Source organism: Crotalus tigris, unplaced genomic scaffold, assembly GCF_016545835.1.
Source record: "Crotalus tigris isolate CLP2741 ecotype Arizona unplaced genomic scaffold, ASM1654583v1 scf7180000020772.1195989, whole genome shotgun sequence".
NCBI classification, from domain to species: Eukaryota; Metazoa; Chordata; class Lepidosauria; order Squamata; family Viperidae; genus Crotalus; species Crotalus tigris.
The window spans coordinates 325,001-347,888 of NW_024098171.1; the positions used below are offsets into that span (position 1 = coordinate 325,001).

Sequence of the window (22,888 nt, forward strand, 5' to 3'; positions counted from 1 at the left end):
TTTCCGTGCTCCCAAACCAAAAAGGTTGGGGACCTCTGGTCTACATGACCCTGGGATGCTGAAAGTAGGCAAAATGTAGGGACATGACTATGCTCTCCAGCCATCAGAACTCTGCCTATGGGTCATGAAGGCCCGTTTTTGAGATCCATTGTAACTTTGAACATTTGTTAAGTGATCGGTCGTTAAGTTGAGGACGGCCTGTACATCCTCAAAACGCGATGGAAAACCAAATGTGCATTCTTAATGGGAAAAATATTATGAGGCGATTATTCTCCTAGAACTAAGGAGAAACTTCCTGACAGTGAGAACAATTAAGCAGTGGAACAACCTGCCTCCAGAAGCGGTGAATGCTCCAACACTGGAAGTTTTTAAGAAGAGACTGGACAGCCATTTGTCTGAAATGGTATAGGGTTTCCTGCCTGAGCAGGGGGTTGGACTAGATGACCTCCAAGGTCCTTTCCAACTGTTCTATTTCAATTTCCATTTCATTCCATTCTATAGAGAAGCAACCTGGAACTAAGGAGAAACTTCCTGACAGTTAGAACAATTAGCCAGTGGAACAACCTGCCTCCAGAAGCTGTGAATGCTCCAACACTGGAAGTTTTTAAGAAGAGACTGGACAGCCATTTGTCTGAACTGGTATAGGGCAGTGGTTCTCAACCTGTGGGTCGGGACCCCATTTGGGGTCGAACAACCATTTCACGGGGGTCGCCAAACAACGCAGTCCGCCATTTTTTTCCCCCTTTTCCTTAGCTGTGCTACTCCCTTTTATTCTATTGGCTTTTGAAAGCCAATAGAATAGACTCTCTTGAATAGAGTCTAATTCTATTGGCTTTCAAAAGCCAATAGGAATTGTCCAGGCTGTCTCTGCCCTGCTGAGCCCGCCAAAAGTCCCATTCTGCAAACGGTGCTGCACCAGTTGAGTAGTCTTCGACTTACGACCGATTGAGCAGTCCTCGACTTACGACCGTGGGGGTCGCGCATTAAAAAGGTTGGAACCACTGGTATAGGGTTTCCCTGCCTGAGCAGGGGGTTGGACTAGATGACCTCCAAGTCCCTTCCAACTTTACTATTATTATTACTATTATGGATCATCGCACAGTCAGCCAGATGTTCAACTGGATTTGGCATTTTGTCTACCTATCGAGTCCTTACCCAGGACCTGGGATAGGCAGATGTGGATGTTTGATGGTATTACAGATATCGTCGCAGGATGGAAGCAGTTCCTAGTAAGGCCGCCTTTTGCAATTGACTAATAGCGAATTTGTCAATGCCAATGGTGTTCAAGTGGTGCTCCAGTTGTTTTGGGATTGCACCAAAGCGCCTATGACTATTGGTACTACCCTTGCTTGCTTTTGCCACAGTCTTTCTATTTCTATTTGTAGGTCTTTGTATTTTGTTATCTTCTCCAGTTCTTTCTCGTCTATTCTGCTGTCTCCAGGCACTGCCACGTCCACTATCCAGACTATTATTATTATTATTATTAGAGTGGCAAGAAGCAAACACAGGCCTTTTTAACATATTCAGTGGTTTTTCTGATTTAAGTACAGAAAAAAACCCAGCCCAAATTTAATTCCCCAAGTCTTCTGATAAAATGACTGGCTAAAAACTAACACAAGGACCCTTCTTTTGTGCCAGAGACAAATGACAGCTGCAATCAGACAAAATAACGACAGGTCTCTCGTTCCGCTATACATCAATTTCCAAGGTTGTATATCTGGACTGGATAATGAAATGTTGCTGGGTGGGAAAGCAAAGTTACCCTTGATGAGATATGACCAGACTCTGGAATGAGCACGACAAATCTTACATTTTATAGTATTCTCCCTTCGGCGGTTCGATGGAAGAAGAAACGGTTTTGAAAGGCTCAAAGGGGCAAACGTCTCCTCTGGAATTATGGCTCCTTTTTTTTTTTTTTTCCATTAGAGGACAAAACTAGAAATCAGATTCGTACGGGGATAGGACCTTGCGTGGGAAGGAAGTTACAGAAATAAACCAAAAAATAAATAAATACCTGTTATCTGTTATGTGGCTCGAAATCAGCCCGTGGCTGAAGTAACTTCGGAATGGCTAAAGAGAGGGGGGGAAAAAAAGCATTGATATTGTTAAAAAGAATTAGGGAGATCCACATCATTGTGTTCTCAAGAGCTGTTTAGGCTCTTGCAAAAAGATTTCTGGCCATCTCCAGATGGCACCGCCCGCGCCTCCAGCCAGCTCCCTGTCTTTTTCCATTGGGCAGCGTCCAGTTCGCCTTCACCCAGCCAGATGGATGCCTTTTTCGTTCCCGAAGTGAAAGCGCGTTGGCGCTCTGGCAGGGAGCAGGGAGCCTGAAAAGGCTCGTTTCAAAGGCTCAAAACGCACAAGCAGCTTCACGCGGCTGGGCGGCGAGAAATATTCTATTTCAGACTTCGCGGGTCCGTTTGACGGTTTTAAATGATTCCTGCAAGCCACCCCAGAGAACAGTGGCCTTTGGATTGGAAAATATCAATATTATAAGCTACGAGGAGCGGGGGGGGGATGGTTTGGCTGGGTCTTAATTAGAAGCACAAGGAAGTTCACCTATTCTATTCTGTTCTGTGCTGTTCTGTTTTCTTCTATTCTATTCTATTCTATTCTATTCTATTCTATTCTATTCTATTCTATTCTACTTTACTCTACTCTACTCCACTCCATTCCATTCCATCCTATCCTATTAATTCTATTTCTATTTCTATTCTACTCTACTCTACTCTTATTCTATTCCATTCCATCCTATCCTATCCTATTAATTCTATTCTATTTCTATTCTACTCGACTCTATTCTTATTCTATTCCATTCCATCCCATCCTATCCTATTAATTTTATTTCTATTTCTATTTCTATTCTATTCTATTCTACTCTACTCTATTCTTATTCTATTCCATTCCATTCCATTCCATCCTATCCTATTAATTTTATTTCTATTTCTATTCTATTCTACTCGACTCTATTCTTATTCTATTCCATTCCATCCTATCCTATTAATTTTATTTCTATTTCTATTCTATTCTACTCTACTCTTATTCTATTCCATTCCATTCCGTCCTATCCTATTAATCCTATCCTATCTTATTATTTCTATTTCTATTTCTATTCTATTCTATTTTATTCTATTCTAAATTCTATCCTATCCTATCCTATCCTATCCTATTATTTCTATTTCTATTCTATTTTATTCTAATTTCTATTCTATTTTGTATTTTTATTATAATCTATATTCCTATCCTATCCTATCCTGTCTTATTCTATTCCATTCCATTCCATTCTATTCTAATTTCTATTCTATTTTGTATTTTTATTATAATCTATATTCCTATCCTATCCTATCCTGACTTATTCCATTCCATTCTCACGGTCGTTAAGCAAATACGCCCCACCCCATTGACTTTGCTTGTCAGAAGATCACCAAAAATGATTTTGAGACCTCAGGACGTGGCAACCGTCATAAATATGAGTCAGTTGCCGGGCATCTGAATTTCGATCACGTGACCAGGGGGAATGCCGCAAAGGTCGTAAGTGCGGAAAACGGTCCTACATCCCTTTTTTCAATGCTGTTGTAAGTTCAAATGGTCACTGAATGAATGCTTGCAAGTCCAGGACGCCCTGTAATCAGATAACTAAAATTAAGTTTTTTTTTCCCTCTCTAAAATTCGGTCCATACCTCTCCAGTCTGAGATTCTGAGAGTTCCAGAATGAAAGGAATTTCCGTGTCAAAATTGGCAAAGAAGTTGGTCCACTGATGTTCAAAAGTCATCAAGTCCTAGAAGAGAAAAAAACATTTCGTTATCAGCCCACAGGCTTTCCCTCTGCCAGCCAACACCATTAAAATCCCCCACAAGAGGGTGAAGGAAGAGGTCAAACATTTGCATTTATGGAGCTGGAAAGATCAAGGCCTAACCTGCTCAAAACATTTTGCACCCCCCCCCCAAAAAAAGGTTTTTTAAAACAACAATAACAACAACAACCTGCTTCTTGTCAAACTCTGAAGTCAAGCAACTCGGGGTTAAACACAATCAACGGCTGGTAAAAATTAAATTAATTTGCCTCAACCTCTCCTTTTGCCCGTAGCAGCTGCTGGAAATAGATTCCACTACACCAGCAAGGAGGAATAAAACATCAAAAGAGAGAGAGAGAGAGAGAAAAAAAAGAACATGGCAATTTCATATCATTTATTTCTTATTTTTAGAAACAACTCAGCTGAAAGCAATCACTCTGGATCCCTCTAGATCTGATTTCGGTGGAGGAAGGACTGGTTTGTTTCAGGTTTGGGAAAAAGACATGTAGCCTTAAGATCACTCCACTATCTTGCCTATATAATCGGTCAATTAATATGCCACTTGAGCCCCCACGTCTTGGAGAGTTCTGCTAACAGACCCGAATGTGCTGAAGGATGCTTCACAGCAGAAACATCTACACTTGAGGGTCTATTTAATACCACTTTACAATGCCTTGGTAAGGCCTGCATCTTGGAATACTGCATCCAGTTTTGGTCACCAGGATGTAAAAAAGATGTCGAGACTCTAGAAAGAGGGCAGAGAAGAGCAACCAAGATGATCAGGGGACTGGAGCTAAAACATATAAGGAACGGTTGCTGGAATTGGGTATGCTAGTTTAATGAAGAGAAGGACGAGGGGGGACAGGATAGCAGTCTTCCAGTATCTCAGGGGCTGCCCCAAAGAAGAGGGAGTCAAGCTATTCTCCAAAGCGCCTGAAGGCAGGACAAGGAGCAACGGATGGAAACTAACCAAAGAGAGAAGCAACCTACAACTAAGGAGAAACTTCCTGATAGTTAGAACAATTAACCAGTGGGACAACCTGCCTCCAGAAGCGGTGAATGCTCCATCACTGGAGGTTTTTAAGAAGAGACTGGACAGCCATTGGTCTGAAATGGTATAGGGTTTCCTGCCTGAGCAGGGGGTTGGACTAGATGACCTCCCAGGTCCCTCTCAACTCTGTTATTCTGTTAACATGGCTAGGAAACATCCTAGAGACATGGAAAAGAAATATCTTTTAATAACAAGGACTTATTTTTTAATAAAGTTGGTACCTTACAACTTTATTATTACTATTATTATTTTTAATATGATGCAGCCGGCTGAAAGAAAACAGAGGTCTGAACAGCCACTAGGTGTCAGCAGAGGACCAGTTTGCAACTCTTCCCAGTTTCTGGGGGGGGGGGAAACCTTCCAGAATACGAAAAGCTAGAAGGAAAAGCTTAATAGCCTCTTGGAATCCGAATGGAAGCTCCTGAGCCCATAGCAAACCCAAAAACAAACATGAAAGAAGTCACAATGTGGCACCTGATGGAGATGTGAGCGTTCCTCACGCAGTGAACTTGAAAAGCTATGTAGCACATCTGAAACAAATCCCCCTTAATCCAGGTATAGTCCTTGACTTACTAGCACAATGCAGCCAAAATTCCCCTTTCTAAGCAAGACAGCTAGGTGAGCTTTGCCCCATTTTGTGACTTTTCTTGCAATGGCTGTTAAGTGAATCACTGCAGTTAAGTGAATTAATACGGTTGTTAAGCGAATCTGACTTCCCCGTTGATTTTGCTTCTCATTTCGCAAAAGGGGAGTCATGGTCCCGACAGATGAAACTCTTCAAAGAACTTCCGAGGCATTGTTTACCTTAAAGATTCTTTATTTGAGAAGCATAGCATCGGCACTAACACAGCCGAAGCCAAAAATTGAATTCTCCTGCCCTGAGCACACAGCATCAAAGCACAATTCCCTCCTCCAATTAACAGTCATAAACCACATTCTCCAATTAGTTTGAAATGCAGGCTTTCCCTCCAGTTCTCCAGCCCCACCAATCCTTATCATCTCTTATTTCAATAACCTTGGTTCTCACACCAAGTCCAATATTATTATGTCTATCTAAACTCTCGTGCACATTCCTCCCCTCCCCGCATCCTCTAACTCTAAAAGGAAAACATAAGAAGAAAATGGTTGCATTTCTACTCTTGTCAAAGCAAAAACATCTGAAGTTAGCAGCGTTGACAAGGGGATTATATGACCCCGGGACACTGCAACCATCATAAATAGGAACCAGTTGCCAAGTGGCCGAATTCTGATCACGAGATCATGGGGAGGCTGCAACGGTCTAAGTATGAAAAATATCTTAAGTCACTTTGTTCAGTGCCCTTGTAAATCTGAAGGGGCACTAAAGGAATGATTGGCAAGTCAAGGACTACCTGTGTGCTTTTTATGTTATGTGTTTAAATCGGTTTGCTTGAGCTAACAGTGAAGCTTAAAATCCCTTTATTTACTGGACTGTTCATTGGATCCAAAAGAACCAGTTGCCTGGGCACCTGATCACTGCCTCCTGCCCCTTGGCAGAACAAGGGATGTTGTTGTTAGTTGCAAAGTCATGTCCGACCCATCACGACCCCATAGACCACGTTCCTCCATGCCTTTCTGTCCTCTACCATCTTCTGGAGTCCATTGAAGCTCACGCATCCTGCTTCAGGGACTCCATCCAGCCACCTCCTTCTCTGTCGTCCCCTTCTTCTCTTGCCCTCCATCTTTCCCAGCATCAGGCTCTTCTCCAGGGAGTCCTTCCTTCTCATTATGTGGCCAACATAGTTGAGTTTCAACTTCAGGATCTGGCCTTCTAAAGAGCAGTCGGGGTTGATCTCCTCTAGGGCTGACCGGTTGGATCGCCTTGCAGTCCAGGGACTCGCAGGAGTCTTCTCCAGCACCAGAGTTCAAAGGCCTCCATTCTTTGGCGCTCAGCCTTTCTTATGGTCCAACTTTCACAGCCATACATTGCAACTGGGACGAACAGGTCCCAAGCATGCGTTCTCAAATGCATCTGGACACGAACGTGGGAGTGACCGCTCTCTGTGCTTCCAAAACAGGGTCCACCTGGAAGCCATTTTAGAATGAGCCACCATCTCTCTGCTGTTCTTCCTCCTCAAAAGCCCATGGGACCACTTGGTGGGTACGTTTTCTTGAAATGACCCCCAATAACTGTGAGAGGGATCTCGGCGTCCTAATGGATGATCCCTTAAATAGGAGCCAGCCATGTGCTGCAGCTGCCAAAAAGGCCAACACAGTGCTGGGCTGCATTGACAGAGGGACAGAATCAAGATCAGGTGAAGTATTAATACCACTTTACAAGGCCTTGGTAAGGCCACACTTGGAATACGGCATCCAGTTTGGGTCACCGCGAAATAAAAAAGACGTTGAAACTCTAGAAAGAGTACAGAGAAGAGCAACAAAGATGATCAGGGAACTGGAGACTAAAACATATAAGGAACGGTTGCTGGAATTGGGGATGTCTAGTTTAATGAAGAGAAGGACAAGGGGGGACATGATAGCAGTCTTCCAGTATCTCAGGGGCTGGCCCAAAGAAGAGGGAGTCAAGCTATTCTCCAAAGCACCTGAAGGCAGGACAAGAAGAAACGGATGGAAACTCATCAAGGAGAGAAGCAACCTAGAACTAAGGAGAAATTCGCTGACAGTGAGAACAATTAACCAGTGGAACAACCTACCTCCAGAAGTTGTGTGTGCTCCAACACTGGAAGTTTTTAAGAAGAGATTGGGGAAAAAAGGGGAAAAATGCTGGACACGTTACCTCATCAAGTAAACTTTCCAAAGAAACAGGATCCACTTTGCTGTAGGCTTTCCAGAGATCCAGACTGACGTCCATCAGCTGCAAAGAAGAAGACTAAGTCAGAGGCGGCCAAGAGGCATGGGGGTGAGGTGTGGGGTGGGGGGCTAGGCAGGGATGGCAAATGGGATTGTATGAGGAAGGGGTCTCAGGAATTCAGCGGTCAGACCAGGGGTAGGCAACCTTGGCTCTTTTATGACTGGTGGACTTCAACTCCCAGAATTCCTGAGCCAGCCATGCTGAGGGGAAAGGGAGGTTTCCAAGCTAAGCCATGCTGGCTCAGGAATTCTGGGAGTTGAAGTCCACGAGTCATAAAAGGGCCAAGGTTGCCTACCTCTGGCCTAGGCCTAGGCCGCTTTATGACTCGTGGACTTCAACTCCCAGAATTCCTCAGCCAGCATGGCTTAGCTTGGAAACTCTCCCTTTCCCCTCAGCATGGCTGGCGCAGGAATTCTAGGAGTTGAAGTCCACGAGTCATAAAAGAGCCAAGGTTGCCTACCCCTGGGTCAGACCAAAGAGCGCTGGGGGTCTATACAAGAGGACACTTGTAAGCAGAAATGCACATTAGGAAACACACAACAGAATTACACAATCATAGGGTTGGAAGGGATTTTGAAGGTCTTCTAGTCCACCCCCTGCTCAAGCATGAGACCTTCTACCATTCCGTGCAAGAGTCCTGGTGGCGCAGTGGTTAGAATGCAGTATTGCAGACAAATTCTGACCACAGTCTGGAGTTCGAATCTCACCAGGCCGACTCAGCCTTCCATCCTTCCGAGGTCAGTTAAAATGAGGACCCGGATTGTTGGGGACAACGTGCAAAATACAGGTAACCCTCGACTGGTAACCACCATAACCGAGCCCCAAAATTCAAGAGAAACAAGAGTCTTCAAACTTGGCAACTTTTAAGATTTGTGGACTTCAACTCCCAGAATTCCTCCTGGCTGAAGAATTCTGGGAGTTGAAGTCCATAAGTCTTAAAGTTGCCAAGATTGAAGACCCCTGGTACAGAGTCTCCTGCTTCAGCTGAGGGGTTGGACTAGATGACCTGCAAGGTCCCGTCCAACTCACGTTATTCTATTATTGAATTCTATCTTGATTTCCCCCCCCCCCAGCACACACAAGAGACGCCCGTGGGATCAAAGCTTTCCAAATGCAAAGTGGGTTTGCTGGGGTGCTGGAAAAGTGGGGGGCCTGATCCCCACGTCATCACTCTGATTGGCTTCCTGAAAGCCCCTTGGGTGGGAAAAGGTTGCTGTAACTCAGCCCCCCCCCCAATCTTACCTCATATTTCATGGTGAAGAAGCCATCACCGCCGATGCCTTCCAGCGCAAAAGCCTGCACAATGGGCCACTTTTCCACCACAAACATGTCAAAGATCTGCAGGTGACCTGGAAGAAAGCAAACCCGGATTTGCAACTTGGTTTTTTTTTTTTTTGGGGCAAGGGTCCTCGTTTAGCGACGTCCAAAGTTAAAACGGCATTGAAAAAAGGGACTGATGGCTGTTTTTCGCACATACTCCACCCACACTGAAAGATGGGGAGGGAGGGAGTAGGACAGAAAGGATATAGTTAAAATTTAATCCAGGGGTCTTCAAACTTGGCCCTTCGATGACTTGTGGACTTCAACTCCCAGAATTGAAGGGGGCCATGTTTGAAGACCCCCGATATAGACTCTGAGTGGACTTCAATTCCCAGAATTCCTCAGCCAGCGTGCCTGGCTGAGGAATTCTGAGAGCTGAAATCCAAAAGTCATAAAAGGGCCAAGCTTGAAGACCCCTGATTTAATCCAGGGGACAGCAGACAACTCTGCAAAACATACAACGTATAGATGTTGTTAGCAGTGTTTTGGCACACTGGAAGAGAGAAATGCTTTTGGTCAAGACCAGTGAAAGCTGTGGTTATGGGTTGTGGGTTGTTTTCTTTTGACCAAGCAAAAAATAAGTCCAAATTATTAAAAGATATTTCTTTTCCATGTCTCTAGGACAGTGGTTCTCAAACTTTTTAATGCCGCGACCCCCCAACCGGTCGTAAGTCGAGGACTACTCAATTGGTCGTAAGTCGAGGACTACTCAACTGGTGCAGCCCCGTTTGCAGAATGGGACTTTTGGCGGGCTCAGCAGGGCAGAGACAGCCTGGACAATTCCTATTGGCTTTGGAAAGCCAATAGAATTAGACTCTATTCAAAAGGGAGGAGCACAGCTAAGGAAAAGGGGAAAAAAATGGCGGACTGCGTTGTTTGGCGACCCCCGTGAAATGGTCGTTCGACCCCAAATGGGGTCCCGACCCACAGGTTGAAAACCACTGCTCTAGGATGTTTCCTGGCCCTGTTAACAGAATAACAGAGTTGAGAGGGACCTTGGAGGTCATCTAGTCCAACCCCCTGCTCAGGCAGGAAACCCTACACCATTTCGGACAAATGGCTGTCCAGTCTCTTCTTAAAAACTTCCAGTGTTGGAGCATTCACCGCTTCTGGAGGCAGGTGGTTCCACTGGTTAATTGTTCTAACTGTCAGGAAGTTTCTCCTTAGTTCCAGGTTGCTTCTCTCCTTGATTAATTTCCATTAATTGCTTCTTGTCCTGCCTTCAGGCGCTTTGGAGAATAGCTTGACTCCCTCTTCTTTGGGGCAGCCCCTGAGAAACTGGAAGACTGCTATCCTGTCCCCCCTCGTCCTTCTCTTCATTAAATGAGACATCCCCAATTCCAGCAACCATTCCTCATAGGTTTTAGCCTCCAGTCCTTTAATCACCTTTGTTGCTCTTCTCTGCCCTCTTTCTGCAGTTACTCAAAAACCTACGGAGTTCTGCTTTCTTGTTTAAGGTTCATTAAAAAAATAAATAAAGGAACTGCAACGAAGAGGCTTGCAAGCTTCTTGCATCAGCTCAAGGGCTCTGTAACCCGTTTCTCTCTCCCCCCCCCCCTTCAAAATCCCTGCCAAGGCTGTTCTGCTTAAGATCCTGGCATCCCATCATTAACAGGAAATGGACAGCTGAGTCTTTTCTGTTTTTTAAAAAAGTAAAGCTACATCATCATAGTAATAATAATAATAGTAAAAGAATCCGTTCTTTCCGTGCATAAAAGAGGATTTATGTGTAAAGCACAGGGGATCTTTTGTGTTTCAATTTTACAGAGGGTGATTAATGCAGATTAGGAAGGAGCTCAAATTACTCACTTTGGAGACAATATGCCTGTGATTTTCCTTCAAGTCCCACTAAAACGGGTCCTCAAACTTGGCCCTTTTATGACTTGTGGACTTCAACTCCCAGAATTCCTGAACCAGGCACGCTGGATGAGGAATTCTGGGAGATGAAGCCCACTCCTCTTAAAGTCTATATCAGGGGTCTTCAAACTCGGCCCTTTTATGACTTGTGGACTTCAACTCCCAGAATTCCTCAGCCAGCCTCCATTTTGTTTGTTAGATTTAAGACACGAGTCTTCAAACTTGGCCCTTTTATGACTTGTGGACTTCAACTCCCAGAATTCCTCAGCCAGGCATGCTGGCTGAGGAATTCTGGGAATTGAAGTCCACAAGTCATAAAAGGGCCAAGTTTGAAGACCCCTGCACTAAAATGAAGACCAAAATCCAGATGGGGACAAACGCTCAAGTAGTCCTTGACTTACAGCTACAATTGAGCCCCAAAATATATGTCGAGAATCAAGACATTTGTGAAGTGAGTTTTGCCCCATTTTATGACCTTTCTCCCCACCGTTGTTAAGCGAATCCCTGCAGTTGTTAGTAACACGGTTGTTAAGTGAATCTGACTCCCCCATTCATTTTGCTTGTCCGAAGGTCACAAAAGGGGATGACATGACACTGCATCTGTCGTTAAATATGAACCAGTTACCGAGTATCCAAATTTTGATCACGTGACTATGGGGATGCTATATCGGTTCCTTAAATGTGAAAAGTGGACCTTAAGTGGCTTTTTTCAGTGCTGTTGTAACTTTGAACCGTCGGTAAATGAACTGTTGTAAACTGAGGACTATCTGTGTTGCGTCAGAGTCTAAATTTAAAAAATTTGGAATTAATTATTAGTGCCGTTTGTTTGTTTTTTCCAAATATATAAACCAAGATAACACGCCGTACACCAGGAACCGGAGAGTGTTATTGTTAAAAAGCAATACTTTAAAAATAAATCGATAAATAAAAGATTTGGGGTTCTCTTAAACCAGTGTTTCTCAACCTTGACCATTTTAAGGCATGTGGACTTCAACTCCCAGAATTCCACAGCCAGCGTTGCTGGCTGTGGAATTCTGGGAGTTGAAGTCCACATGCCTTAAAATGGTCAAGGTTGAGAAACACTGTCTTAAACCCACCTTGGGAGCTGAAAGGAATGCCGATCCGGCTGCAATCTCGGACCATGTCCACGAAGCTGGAAATTTTAAATTCTTCCGCGGCCTCTTCATCTTCATACTAAAATAAAAATGACAAGGTGGGAGGGGGGGAGGTGAAACTTTTGAAAAATAATGAGCGCAACGTCAATATTTGGGCGGGTTTCCTGCTGGATGATTTACGAGGGCTTTTAATTCCTTCAAAAAAAAAAAAACCCCAAAACCCCTTTAAGCACAGCTTCCGGGTGGTTCTAAAAAGGCCGCAGTTTGGGATCGTCAATTCCGGCCAAGCGAAATAAGAAATTCTAGTACAGGGTGTCCTCGACTTATCGTCAGATTTGAACCCCAATTTTAGGTGGCTTAGTGAAAGATTTGTTAGGTGAGTTTATGCCCCATTTAGGCTTTCGTGACTAAGGCGGAACTAGAACTCCCAGTCTCTTGGTGATTGGCCCAAAGTCACCCTGCTGGCTTTCATGCCTAAGGCGGGACTAGAACTCCCAGGCTCCTGGTGATTGGCCCAAAGTCACCCTGCTGGCTTTCATGCCTAAGATTGGCCCAAAGTCAACTAGAACTCCCAGTCTCTTGGTGATTGGCCCAAAGTCACCCTGCTTGCTTTCATACCTCAGACAGGACTAGAACTCCCAGTCTCCTGGTGATTTGCCCAGAGTCACCCAGTTGGCTTTCATGCCTAAGATGGAACTAGAACTCCCAGTCTCCTGGTGATTGGCCCACAGTCAGCCTGCTGGCTTTCATACCTCAGGCGGGGCTAGAACTCCCAGTCTCCTGGTGATTGAGGCAGGTTGGGCTGAGAGGGAGGGACTGGTCCACAGTCACCCACCTGGCTTTCATGCCTAAGGCGGAACTAGAACTCAGAGCCTCTTGTTTTCTCAGCCAACCTTAACTACTAACCCCAAACTCTCTCTCTCTCTCTCTCTCTCCTGGGTGGAAGATGGTAAGCGAGACATTTTCTATCCCAACATCAAAATACCTTTTGCAAGCGCTCAAAAGCTGGCCCGTGTTGAATGACAAACAGGGGGACAGACATTCCCGCTTCTCTCTCCGTGCCCCTCACTGGAAACCAGCAAATGGCTGTTAGAGTCACACCTTGTGCCCCCACCCTGCAATCCTCAAATTCAGAGCAGAGCTCAAGCTGGCCCCCCTTTCTTTAAAAAAAACAAAACACAAAACCAATCAACAGAACAAAAGCATCTAAAATCCAGCTTGTGCGTATTCGCAAAGCCCAAATACGGGATAGGAAACTTTGCCAAGCTCAATTTTTGTTGTTGGGGTTTTTTTTTTTTTTGGTTTTTTTTAAAAAGGGCATTTTTACAGAACTTGCTAACTCAGTGGTTCTCAACCTTTTTAATGCCGCGACCCCCAGCCGGTCATAAGTCGAGGACTACTCAACCGGTCGTAAGTCGAGGACTACTCAACTGGTGCAGCACCGTTTGCAGAATGGGACTTTTGGCGGGCTCAGCAGGGCAGAGACAGCCTGGACAATTCCTATTGGCTCTTGAAAGCCAATAGAATTAGACTTTATTCAAGAGAGTCTATTCTATTGGCTTTCAAAAGCCAATAGAATAAAAGGGAGTAGCACAGCTAAGGAAAAGGGGGGGGGGGAAATGGCGGACTGCGTTGTTTGGCGACCCCCATGAAATGGTCGTTTGACCCCAAATGAGGTCCCGACCCACAGGTTGAGAACCACTGTGCTAACTGAAAAGACCCCTGGCGCTCTTGAACGGAATCAGGCTATTTGTGATTTTTTTTTTTTTTCCAGAGCCACGCCGGAGGGTTTTTCCGTGAGCCCCTTCCAATTTAAAATCCGTGCCTATTGTACCCGCCGTCTATTTCATGGGTGCCAAAGACCCCAGGGATGAATTCATTTGATGGCGTTCATGATCCAAGGCAGCCCACTTGAAACGACGGGCTGGTGCAGTGGTTCTCAACCTGTGGGTCGGGACCCCATTTGGGGTCGAATGACCATTTCACGGGGGTCGCCAAACCACGCAGTCCGCCATTTTTTTCCCCCTTTTCCTTAGCTGTGCTACTCCCTTTTATTCTATTGGCTTTTGAAAGCCAATAGAATAGACTCTCTTGAATAGAGTCTAATTCTATTGGCTTTCAAAAGCCAATAGGAATCGTCCAGGCTGTCTCTGCCCTGCTGAGCCCGCCAAAAGTCCCATTCTGCAAACGGTGCTGCACCAGTTGACTAGTCCTTGACTTACGACCGGTTGGGCGTCGTGGCATTAAAAAGGTTGAGAATCACTGGGCTGGTGGGATGAGGCTGGGAAAGGAGCGAAAGATAAAGGAACAGCAAAAAGATGTTTTGGACCGAAAAAAAACCCTGAAATTTTAAAAGCCTGGTGGGAACGCCAAGTCCCCTGCGAAAGTGTAAAAGGTCTCCGAAATAAAAGTCCCAAACGGCAGATGAGGAGGCCAGCTGGAGAGAATTGTTGAAAGCCAACAACCAGGTGACCCTGGAAATGGAAAACTAAGGCTGGAGAGATACAACACGGGGGAATTAGAGATCTGGGTGGATAGCCAGAAAGAAAACGGATTTTTCCTATCCGCAAAAGTGGCGCGAGAAAGAGGAAAAAAGGAAGGAATTGGAAGAAGTACGAGCTGTTTGTGGACTTCCGCGCCCAGAATTCCCCCGAAATCCTGGAAGTGCAGACTTTTCACACACTGAGAGCCTGTTTGAACAAGCCTTGTTCTACACCCCCCATTGGTGGCTTGTTCGCTCACCTCGGTTTCCGTCAGGCAGTGGAAGTGCAAGTTCCTCCAAAACGCCACGTAGGGGAGAAGGTAATTGTAGTTGACAGGGTTGCAGTACAGATGGACGCTGTCCGGTTTAATCAGCAGGATCACGTCTGCGGTCACAAAAAGAGGACTTGTTAGAAGTGGAGGAGCACCAGCGTTATCGGCGACCTCAAATGGGGGGGGGGGGCTTACCGTCCAGGACTTCTTCCGGAAATCCTGATCTTTCAAACTCATTGTTGCCCTGGCTGTACAAGCCGAAGAGAAGGTGGTTGGCGAGTTCCCAGCATCCTTCATTGTACCGACTATCAATTCCTGCAAAAAACAAAAACAGGGCATTTGTAGAATAAGATACTGGGAGGAAATTTGCTGGAAGGAGGAGGAGGAGGAGGGGGAGGAGGAGGAGGAGGAGGAGGAAGAAGAAGAAAAGGAGTATGGGGTCCTTGGTGCTCTCTGAGCTTGGTGGTTTTCTTGCAGACATTTCATGACCCAACTAGGTAATGTCATCAGTGCTAGAAGGGAGTGAGGTTGGCAGAGAGGAGGAGGAGGAGGAAGAGGAGGAAGAGGAGGAGGAGGAGGAGGAGGAGGAGGAGGAGGAGGAGGAGGAGGAGGAGGAGGGGGAAGAAAAGGAGTATGGGGTCCTTGGTGCTCTCTGAGCTTGGTGGTTTTCTTGCAGACGTTTCATGACCCAACTAGGTAATGTCATCAGTGCTAGAAGGGAGTGAGGTTGGCAGAGAGGAGGAGGAGGAGGAGGAGGAGGAAAAAGAAGAAGAAGAAGAAGAAGAAGAAGAAGAAGAAGAAGAAGAAGAAGAAGAAGAAGAAGAAGAAGAAGAAGTAGTAGTAGTAGTAGTAGTAGTAGTAGTAGTAGTAGTAGTAGTAGTAGTAGTAGTTGGAAGGGACCTTGGAGGTCATCTAGTCCAACCCCCTGCTCAGGCAGAAAACCCTATATCCATGATGGCGAACCTATGGCACCCATGCCAGAGGTGGCACGCAGAGCCCTCTCTGTGGGCACACACGCCGTCGCCCCAGTCCTAGGCCTTTAGCTGGGTTTTATAAAACCTTTTCACTTTAGGCCTCTGTCGCCGTGTGCAAAAAAAAAAAAAAAAGTTCAATCAATCAATTTCAGCTTCTTGCGGGGAAAAAAGAAAAGATCTGGCAAAGTTGGAATTGATTGACTGAACTTTTTAGTCCCACTCAGTCTGCCATTATCACAGCAGCCACGCCCACCCAATGGGCCACGTCCAGCCAATTGGCCACACCCAGCCAATAGGCCACGCCCACCCGGCACCCGACCATACTTAAGTGGATTTTGGGTTGCAGTTTGGGCACTCGGTCTCTAAAAGGTTTGCCATCACTGCCCTATATCATTTCAGACAAATGGCTGTCCAGTCTCTTCTTAAAAACCTCCTGTGATGGAGCACTCACAGCTTCTGGAGGCAGGTGGTTCCACTGGTTAATTGTTCTGACTGTCAGGAAGTTTCTCCTTAGTTCCAGGTTGCTTCTATCCTTGATTAGTTTCCATCCGTTGCTTCTTCTCCTGCCTTTGGAGAATAGCTTGACTCCCTCTTCTTTGGGGCAGCCCCTGGGATACTGGAAGACCTCTCTGTCCCCAGGAGACCTTCAGATCCAGTTACTACAGAATTTAGGGGCAAGGCTTTGACTCATGAAGCTGGATTCTGAAAACTTAGAACATAGAATTATAGGTTGGAAGGGACCTTGGAGGTCATCTAGTCCAACCCTCTGCTTGAGCAGGAGACCCTATACCATTCCAGACAAAGGGCTGTCCAGTCTCTTCTTAAAAACTTCCAGTGTTGGAGCATTCACCGCTTCTGGAGGCAGGTTGTTAATAATAATAATAATAAAGTTGGAAGGGACCTTGAAGGTCATCTAGTCCTACTCCCTGCTCAGGCAGGAAACCCTACACCATTTCAGACAAATGGCTGTCCAGTCTCTTCTTCAAAACTTCCAGTGTTGGAGCATTTACTGCTTCTGGAGGCAGGTTGTTCCACTGGTTAATTGTTCTCACTGTCAGGAAGTTTCTCCTTAGTTCTAGGTTGCTTCTCTCCTGGATGAGTTTCCATCTGTTGCTTCTTGTCCTGCCTTCTGGTGCTTTGGAGAATAGCTTGACTCCCTCTTCTTTGGGGCAGCCCCTGAGATATTAGAAGACTGCTATCCTGTCCCCCCTCGTCCTTCTCTTCATTAAACTAGACCTCCCCAATTCCAGCAACCGTTCCTCATGTTTTAGCCTCCAGTCCCCTCATCCTCTTTGTTGCTCTAAGAGTGAGTTAACTGAAGTTGCAGTTTTGCAACAGGTTTACACTTACAAAGGTAGCCAGCATGATGCGTTTCCACCCCACCCATGGTGCCGGGGCGTTAATTTGCTTCCGTTGAGTTCAGAGTGATTTCCACACCGAAGTTGTATCACTCAGACAAGAAATTATTTCGATCCGACGTGATTCAAACCAAACCAGCCAAAAGAGACGCCGAGCCAACTTTGACCCCTGGTGCAATAAGGGCCGGCTTCCTGCTGGACCATCCAATATGGCGCTCTGGAAAACGGTGCCACTTGATCACCCAGTTACTAAAGTGTGTAAGTCTGTTGTCCAGAGGAAATCTCTGCTCCCCAGCTGAAACAATGACTGTTCCTTCACCTGGAGGAGGTTTTAAGCAAGTAACGGACAAGAAATTTGCGATTTTGGTGAAGGCGGAGCAGAAACACCCAAGAACTCCGAAAAGAATTGGCCATAATTTCTAATCTCAATCCCAGCAAAACCTAGAACCAAAACTGAACCCTCATAAGAAATGCCATTTCGTTTATTTGAATCACGCCTTTGTTATTCTCACAAACAACCCGAGGCAGCAAACGTATTCCTATTTTCCACATTACAACAACCCTGTGAGATGGGCTGGGCTGAGAATGAGGAGCTGGTCCAAAGTCACCCAGCAGGCTTTCGTGCCTAAGGCAGGACTAGAACTCACCGTCTCCTGGTGATTGGCCCAAAGACACCCAGTTGGCTTGCATGACTAAGGAGGGACTAGAACTCACCGTCTCCTAGTGACTGGCCCAAAATCACCCAGTTGGTTTTCAGGACCACTTCAAGTATATATGTATGTATGTAACTATGTATATAAGTATGTATGTATATAAGCATGTATGTATATAAGTATGTAAGTATGTATGTATGCATGTATATTATGTATGTATGTATAAAAGTATGTATATGTCTGTATTTATGTATATGTATCTATGTATGTAATTATGTATGTATATAAATATATATGTATATTAAGTATGCAAGTGTGTATTTATGTATGTAAGTATCTATGTTTGTATGCAATTATGTATGTATGTATATAAATATATAAGTATGTATGTATATAAGCATGTATGTACTGTATGTAAGCAAGTGTGTGTGTGTGTGTGTGTGTGTGTGTGTGTGTGTGTGTGTTTTAACAAAAAGCAACTGGGAGAGAAGTTCTCCTGGTTCTTGGTTTAACACCTTCACTGTTTCAGCCAAAGCTAAACGGAAATGGCAGCCTTATCCAGAGTCGAAGGTCCTTCAGCAACAGGAAGCAAGGAGATTGGAAAAGCTCCCCAGTGAGTTTGGGGGGGGGGCGGCCACTCTGAAACCCGAGAGCCACAATGCTGTGTGCAAATGCACAACCCTTGCACTGGGCCAGGGCCAGGCAAAGCCTCTTACGACGTGGTCCAGCCTGGCAGGATTAGGCCTGGGGGAACATCTGGGTGGGGGCCGGCAGACAGGGCAACAGCAGACCGTCTCCTTGTCCATGGGGTTACGCAGGGATAAAGACCCTGGGGGGGGGGAGGGTTGCCAAGATAGACAAGCCAGGATCAGAGTCACGTCTTTGGAAACCAGGGCAAGAAAAATAGGCCGGGCCAGTCACTTTCAAAGAGTTCAACAGATGGGTTGGGATGTTTCTGCATAGGAGGCCCGGCTGATTTTTATAGAACAGCGTTAAGGGCTGTCAGCGTTTAGCAATGAATCTTCCCACGTCCATCTGGCAAACATTCTTGGCCAAGATGTCAGCACAAGCCCTGCCTTCATTTCATTTCCATCAACTGGAGAGACAGTTTGGTCTAGCCGCGGTTAAGGCACCAGGCGAGAAAGGAGGTGAGTTCTAGTCCTGCCTTAGGTATGGAAGCCAGCTGGGTGACTTTGGGCCAAACACCAGGAGGCTGTGAGTTCTAGTCCCACCTTAGGCATGAAAGCCAGCTGGGGGTCTTTGTGTCAATCACCAGAAGGCTGTGAGTTCTAGTCCTGCCTTAGGTATGAAAGCCAGCTGGGTGACTTTGGGCCAATCACCAGGAGACGGCGAGTTCTAGTCCTGCCTTAGGTATGAAAGCCAGCTGGGTGACTTTGGGCCAATCACCAGGAGACGGCGAGTTCTAGTCCTGCCTTAGGTATGAAAGCCAGCTGGGTGACTTTGGGCCAAACACCAGGAGGCTGTGAGTTCTAGTCCCACCTTAGGCATGGAAGCCAGCTGGGTGTCTTTGTATCAGTCACCAGAAGGCTGTGAGTTCTAGTCCTGCCTTAGGTATGAAAGCCAGCTGGGTGACTTTGGGCCAATCACCAGGAGATGGCGAGTTCTAGTCCTGCCATAGGTATGAAAGCCAGCTGGGTGACTTTGGGCCAAACACCAGGAGGCTGTGAGTTCTAGTCCCACCTTAGGCATGAAAGCCAGCTGGGTGTCTTTGTGTCAATCACCAGAAGGCTGTGAGTTCTAGTCCTGCCTTAGGTATGAAAGCCGGCTGGGTGATTTGGCCCAATCATTAGGAGTCTGTGAATTCTAATCCTGCCTTAGGAATGAAAGCACGCTGGGTGACTTTGGGCCAATCACCAGGAGATGGCGAGTTCTAATCCCGCTTTAGGCATCAAAGCCAGCTGGTGATCACGTGATCAAAATCCAGGCACTTAGCAATTGCCATGTATTTATGACCGTCACACTGTCCTGGGGTCATTTAATCCTTATTTGCAACCTTACCAGCTGGTTTCCAACCAGCAAAATCAATGGAAGCCACATGATTCACTTAACAACTCAAGTGACTTGCTTAACAAAGGTGGCAAGAAAAAAATTGTCAAATGGGGCAAAACTGACTTAACAGCTGCCTCGCTTAGCCACCAAAATTTTTGGGCTTAATTCTGATGTAAGTCGAGAATTAGCTATACTATAGATCTAAGCATCCCTCATCACCTTTTTTAACCTTGATCTGTTCATTTATTTTTTTTTAACCAAAACCTAGAGCAGGGGTGGGGAACCTTGGCTTTTATGACTCGTGGACTTCAACTCCCAGAATTCCTGAGCCAGCCATGCTGAGAGGAAAGGGAGAGGTTTTCAAGCTGAGCCATGCTGGCTCAGGAATTCTGGGAGTTGAAGTCCACCAGTCATAAAAGAGCCAAGGTTGCCTACCCCTGCACTAAATGAACTGTTGTAAATCAAGGACTGCCTGTAATTGTCACCTTCTTTAAGATTTGCCTAGTTCAGGGGTAGGCAACCTTGGCTCTTTTATGACTGGTGGACTTCAACTCCCAGAATTCCTCAGCCAGCCATGCTGAGGAGAAAGGGAGAGGTTTCCAAGCTGAGCCATGCTGGCTCAGGAATTCTGGGAGTTGAAGTCCACGAGTCATGAGGGGGCCATAGTTCCCCCATGCTGGCTCAGGAATTCTGGGAGTTGAAGTCCCCGAGTCATAAAAGAGCCAAGGTTGCCTACCCCTGGCCTAGTGCAATCTTTCTCAACCACGCTGGCTGGGGAATTCTGGGAATTGAAGTCCCCCCATCTTCCAGTCGCCCAGGTTGAGAGATAGGAGCACCGAGATTTCTAGCAGCCATATCTTCTTACCGATATCTTAATAACCGGCTCTTCTGATTAAAATAATAATAATAATAAAAGAAGAGGTGTTTTCTTCCAGAGCTACAACTCATTTAACTGTTACCTTTCTTGTTTTTTAATCTGACCTTCCCTCAGCAAGCATTTCTGATTAAGGGAGACATCAAATGGCTGCTATGCGTCACCCCAAGGCAGTGAATAAAAACCAAATAAAACCAAAAAAAAAAGCAAGCCTCCCTTTCACAGGGCGAAATGGAAAATCCAAATTTGCCTTCCACCCGATTGCAGATTCCGCCCACAGGATTTATTCTGAGCCTTTAGGAAGAATGGCGAGATTGTTTCAACTAAGGATTCTCCAAGCAGCCTCCAGATTTAAAGAGAAAGCTCCCAGGGACGGCGAAGGAGACAAAACAGGTAGTCCTCGGCTTACGACGGTTCACTTAGTGACCGACGTTACGGCGGCACTGAAAAAAAGTGACTTCGGACCGTTTTTTACATTTAGGACTGTTGCAGCATCCCCGGGGCCAAGTGATCAAAAATTCAGACACTTGGCAACTGACTCATACTTATGACGGTTGCAGTGTCCCTGGGGTCACATGATCCGCTTTTGTGACCTTCTGACACGTCAACTCAATGGGGGAAGCCAGATTTGCTTAACGGCCGTGTTACCATCTTAATAATCACAGCAATTGTGCCAGTGGCGAGAAAATTTGTAAAATGGGGCAAAAATTGAAAGAAAAAAGGAAAGAGAGAGAGAGAGAAAGAAAGAAAGAAAAAATGAAAGAAAGAGAAAGAAAAAAAGAAAGAAAGAGAAAAGAAAGAAAACAAGAGAAAAAAGAGAAAGAAAAGAAAAAATAGAAAGAAAGAAAATGAAAGAGAAAGAATGAAGAAAGAAAAAGAGAAAGAGAAAAAGAAAGAGAAAGAGAAAAGAAAGAAAAAGAAAAAAGAAAAAGAAAAGAGAAAAGAAAGAAAAGAAAGAGAAAAGAGAAAAAGGGAAAGAAAGAAAAAATAGAAAGAAAGAAAAAAATGAGAGAGAGAATGAATGAAGAAAGAAAAAGAGAAAAAGAAAGAGAAAAGATACAGAAAGAAAAAGAAAGAAAGAAAGAAAGAAAGAAAGACAGAAAGAGGAAGGAAGGAAGGAGCGAGGGAGGGAGGGAGGAGAAAAAGAGAAAGATACAGAAAGAAAAAGAAAGAAAGGAGGGAGAAAGACAAAAAGAAAGAGAGAAAGATACAAAGAAAGAAAGAGGAAGGGAAGGAGGGAAAGAGAAGGAGAGGGAAGGAGGGGGGAGGAAGAAAGACACAAAGAAAAAGAAAGAAAAAGAAAGAAAGAAAGAAAGAAAGGAAGGAAGGAAGGAAGAAAGGAAGGAAGGAGGGAGGAAGACAAAAAGAGAAAGATATAAAGAAGAAAGAAAGAAGGAAGGAAGGAAAGAAAGAAAGAGGAAGGAAGGAAGGAAGGAGAGGGAGGAAGGAAGGAAGACAAAAAGAAAAAGAGAAAGAAAGAAAGAAAGAAAGAAAGAAAGAAAGAAAGAAAGAAAGAAAGAAAGAAAGAAAGAAAGACAGGCAGAGTAAAAGAGCTGCAAATGTCTCACTTAGCGACATAAATTTTGGCTCAATTGTCCTGGTAAGTCGAGGACTGCTTGTATTCTTCCAATGCTAAACAACAACAACAAAAAATCTTATTTCCCCACCACCACCACCAGTGCAAAAAAGAAAAAGAAAAAACAGTCCCTTAGCAACTGAGAGGATAGGGATTGGGAATCTGGCAAAGGCAAAATGCCTTCAGCTGCCAAGACCAAAGACTGAGCCCCAGTTGCCAAACATCTGTAGGGACCGAGGGGCTGAGCATCCCGCACGGCTGTGGGGAAAGCGATGAAAAAGACCTGGTGAAGCGGCTGGGGGGCTGGCAGATCATGGGAAGGGGCAAGCAGCCGTGGGGGAGGGCTGAAGGTCGAAATCCAGGTTGCCACCCGAATGTTTGTGTGAAGGGAAAACCCACTTTTTGCAATAGTCGGAGAGGTGGAAGGACTTAAATCGGGGATGAAAAACCAAGCTGCAGCTTTTAGCTTTTCCTTCCCTTCCTTTCCTTTCCTTTCCTTTCCTTTCCTTTCCTTTCCTTTCTCTTTCTTCCTTTTCCTTTCCTCTTCCCTTCCCTTCCTCTTATATCATCCTTTCCTTTCCTTCGTTCCTTTATATCCCACTTTTTATTTTTTTCTCTTAAATAACTTAAGGTGGCAAACGCACACAATACTACTTCTTACTCTTATTTTCCCCACAACAACAACTCTGTGAGGTGGGTTGGGCTGAGAGAGAGGGACTGGT

At 45.3% G+C, this 22,888-nt stretch overlaps 1 protein-coding gene across 2 annotated transcripts in view; it reads right to left on the reverse strand.

Moving 5' to 3' along the window:
• DNAAF9 (dynein axonemal assembly factor 9) overlaps positions 1-22,888 on the reverse strand; it is a 113,623-nt gene that overhangs the window by 85,660 nt on the left and 5,075 nt on the right. For both annotated transcript variants that reach the window (XM_039368364.1, XM_039368363.1), the window contains exons 3-9: positions 14,917-15,036; positions 14,710-14,834; positions 11,950-12,046; positions 8,918-9,024; positions 7,601-7,678; positions 3,681-3,779; positions 2,015-2,070 (exon numbers count right to left, since the gene is read on the reverse strand). In XM_039368364.1, the coding sequence (XP_039224298.1) occupies positions 2,015-2,070; positions 3,681-3,779; positions 7,601-7,678; positions 8,918-9,024; positions 11,950-12,046; positions 14,710-14,834; positions 14,917-15,036 (682 nt within the window). The remainder of the gene's footprint in view (positions 1-2,014; positions 2,071-3,680; positions 3,780-7,600; positions 7,679-8,917; positions 9,025-11,949; positions 12,047-14,709; positions 14,835-14,916; positions 15,037-22,888) is intronic.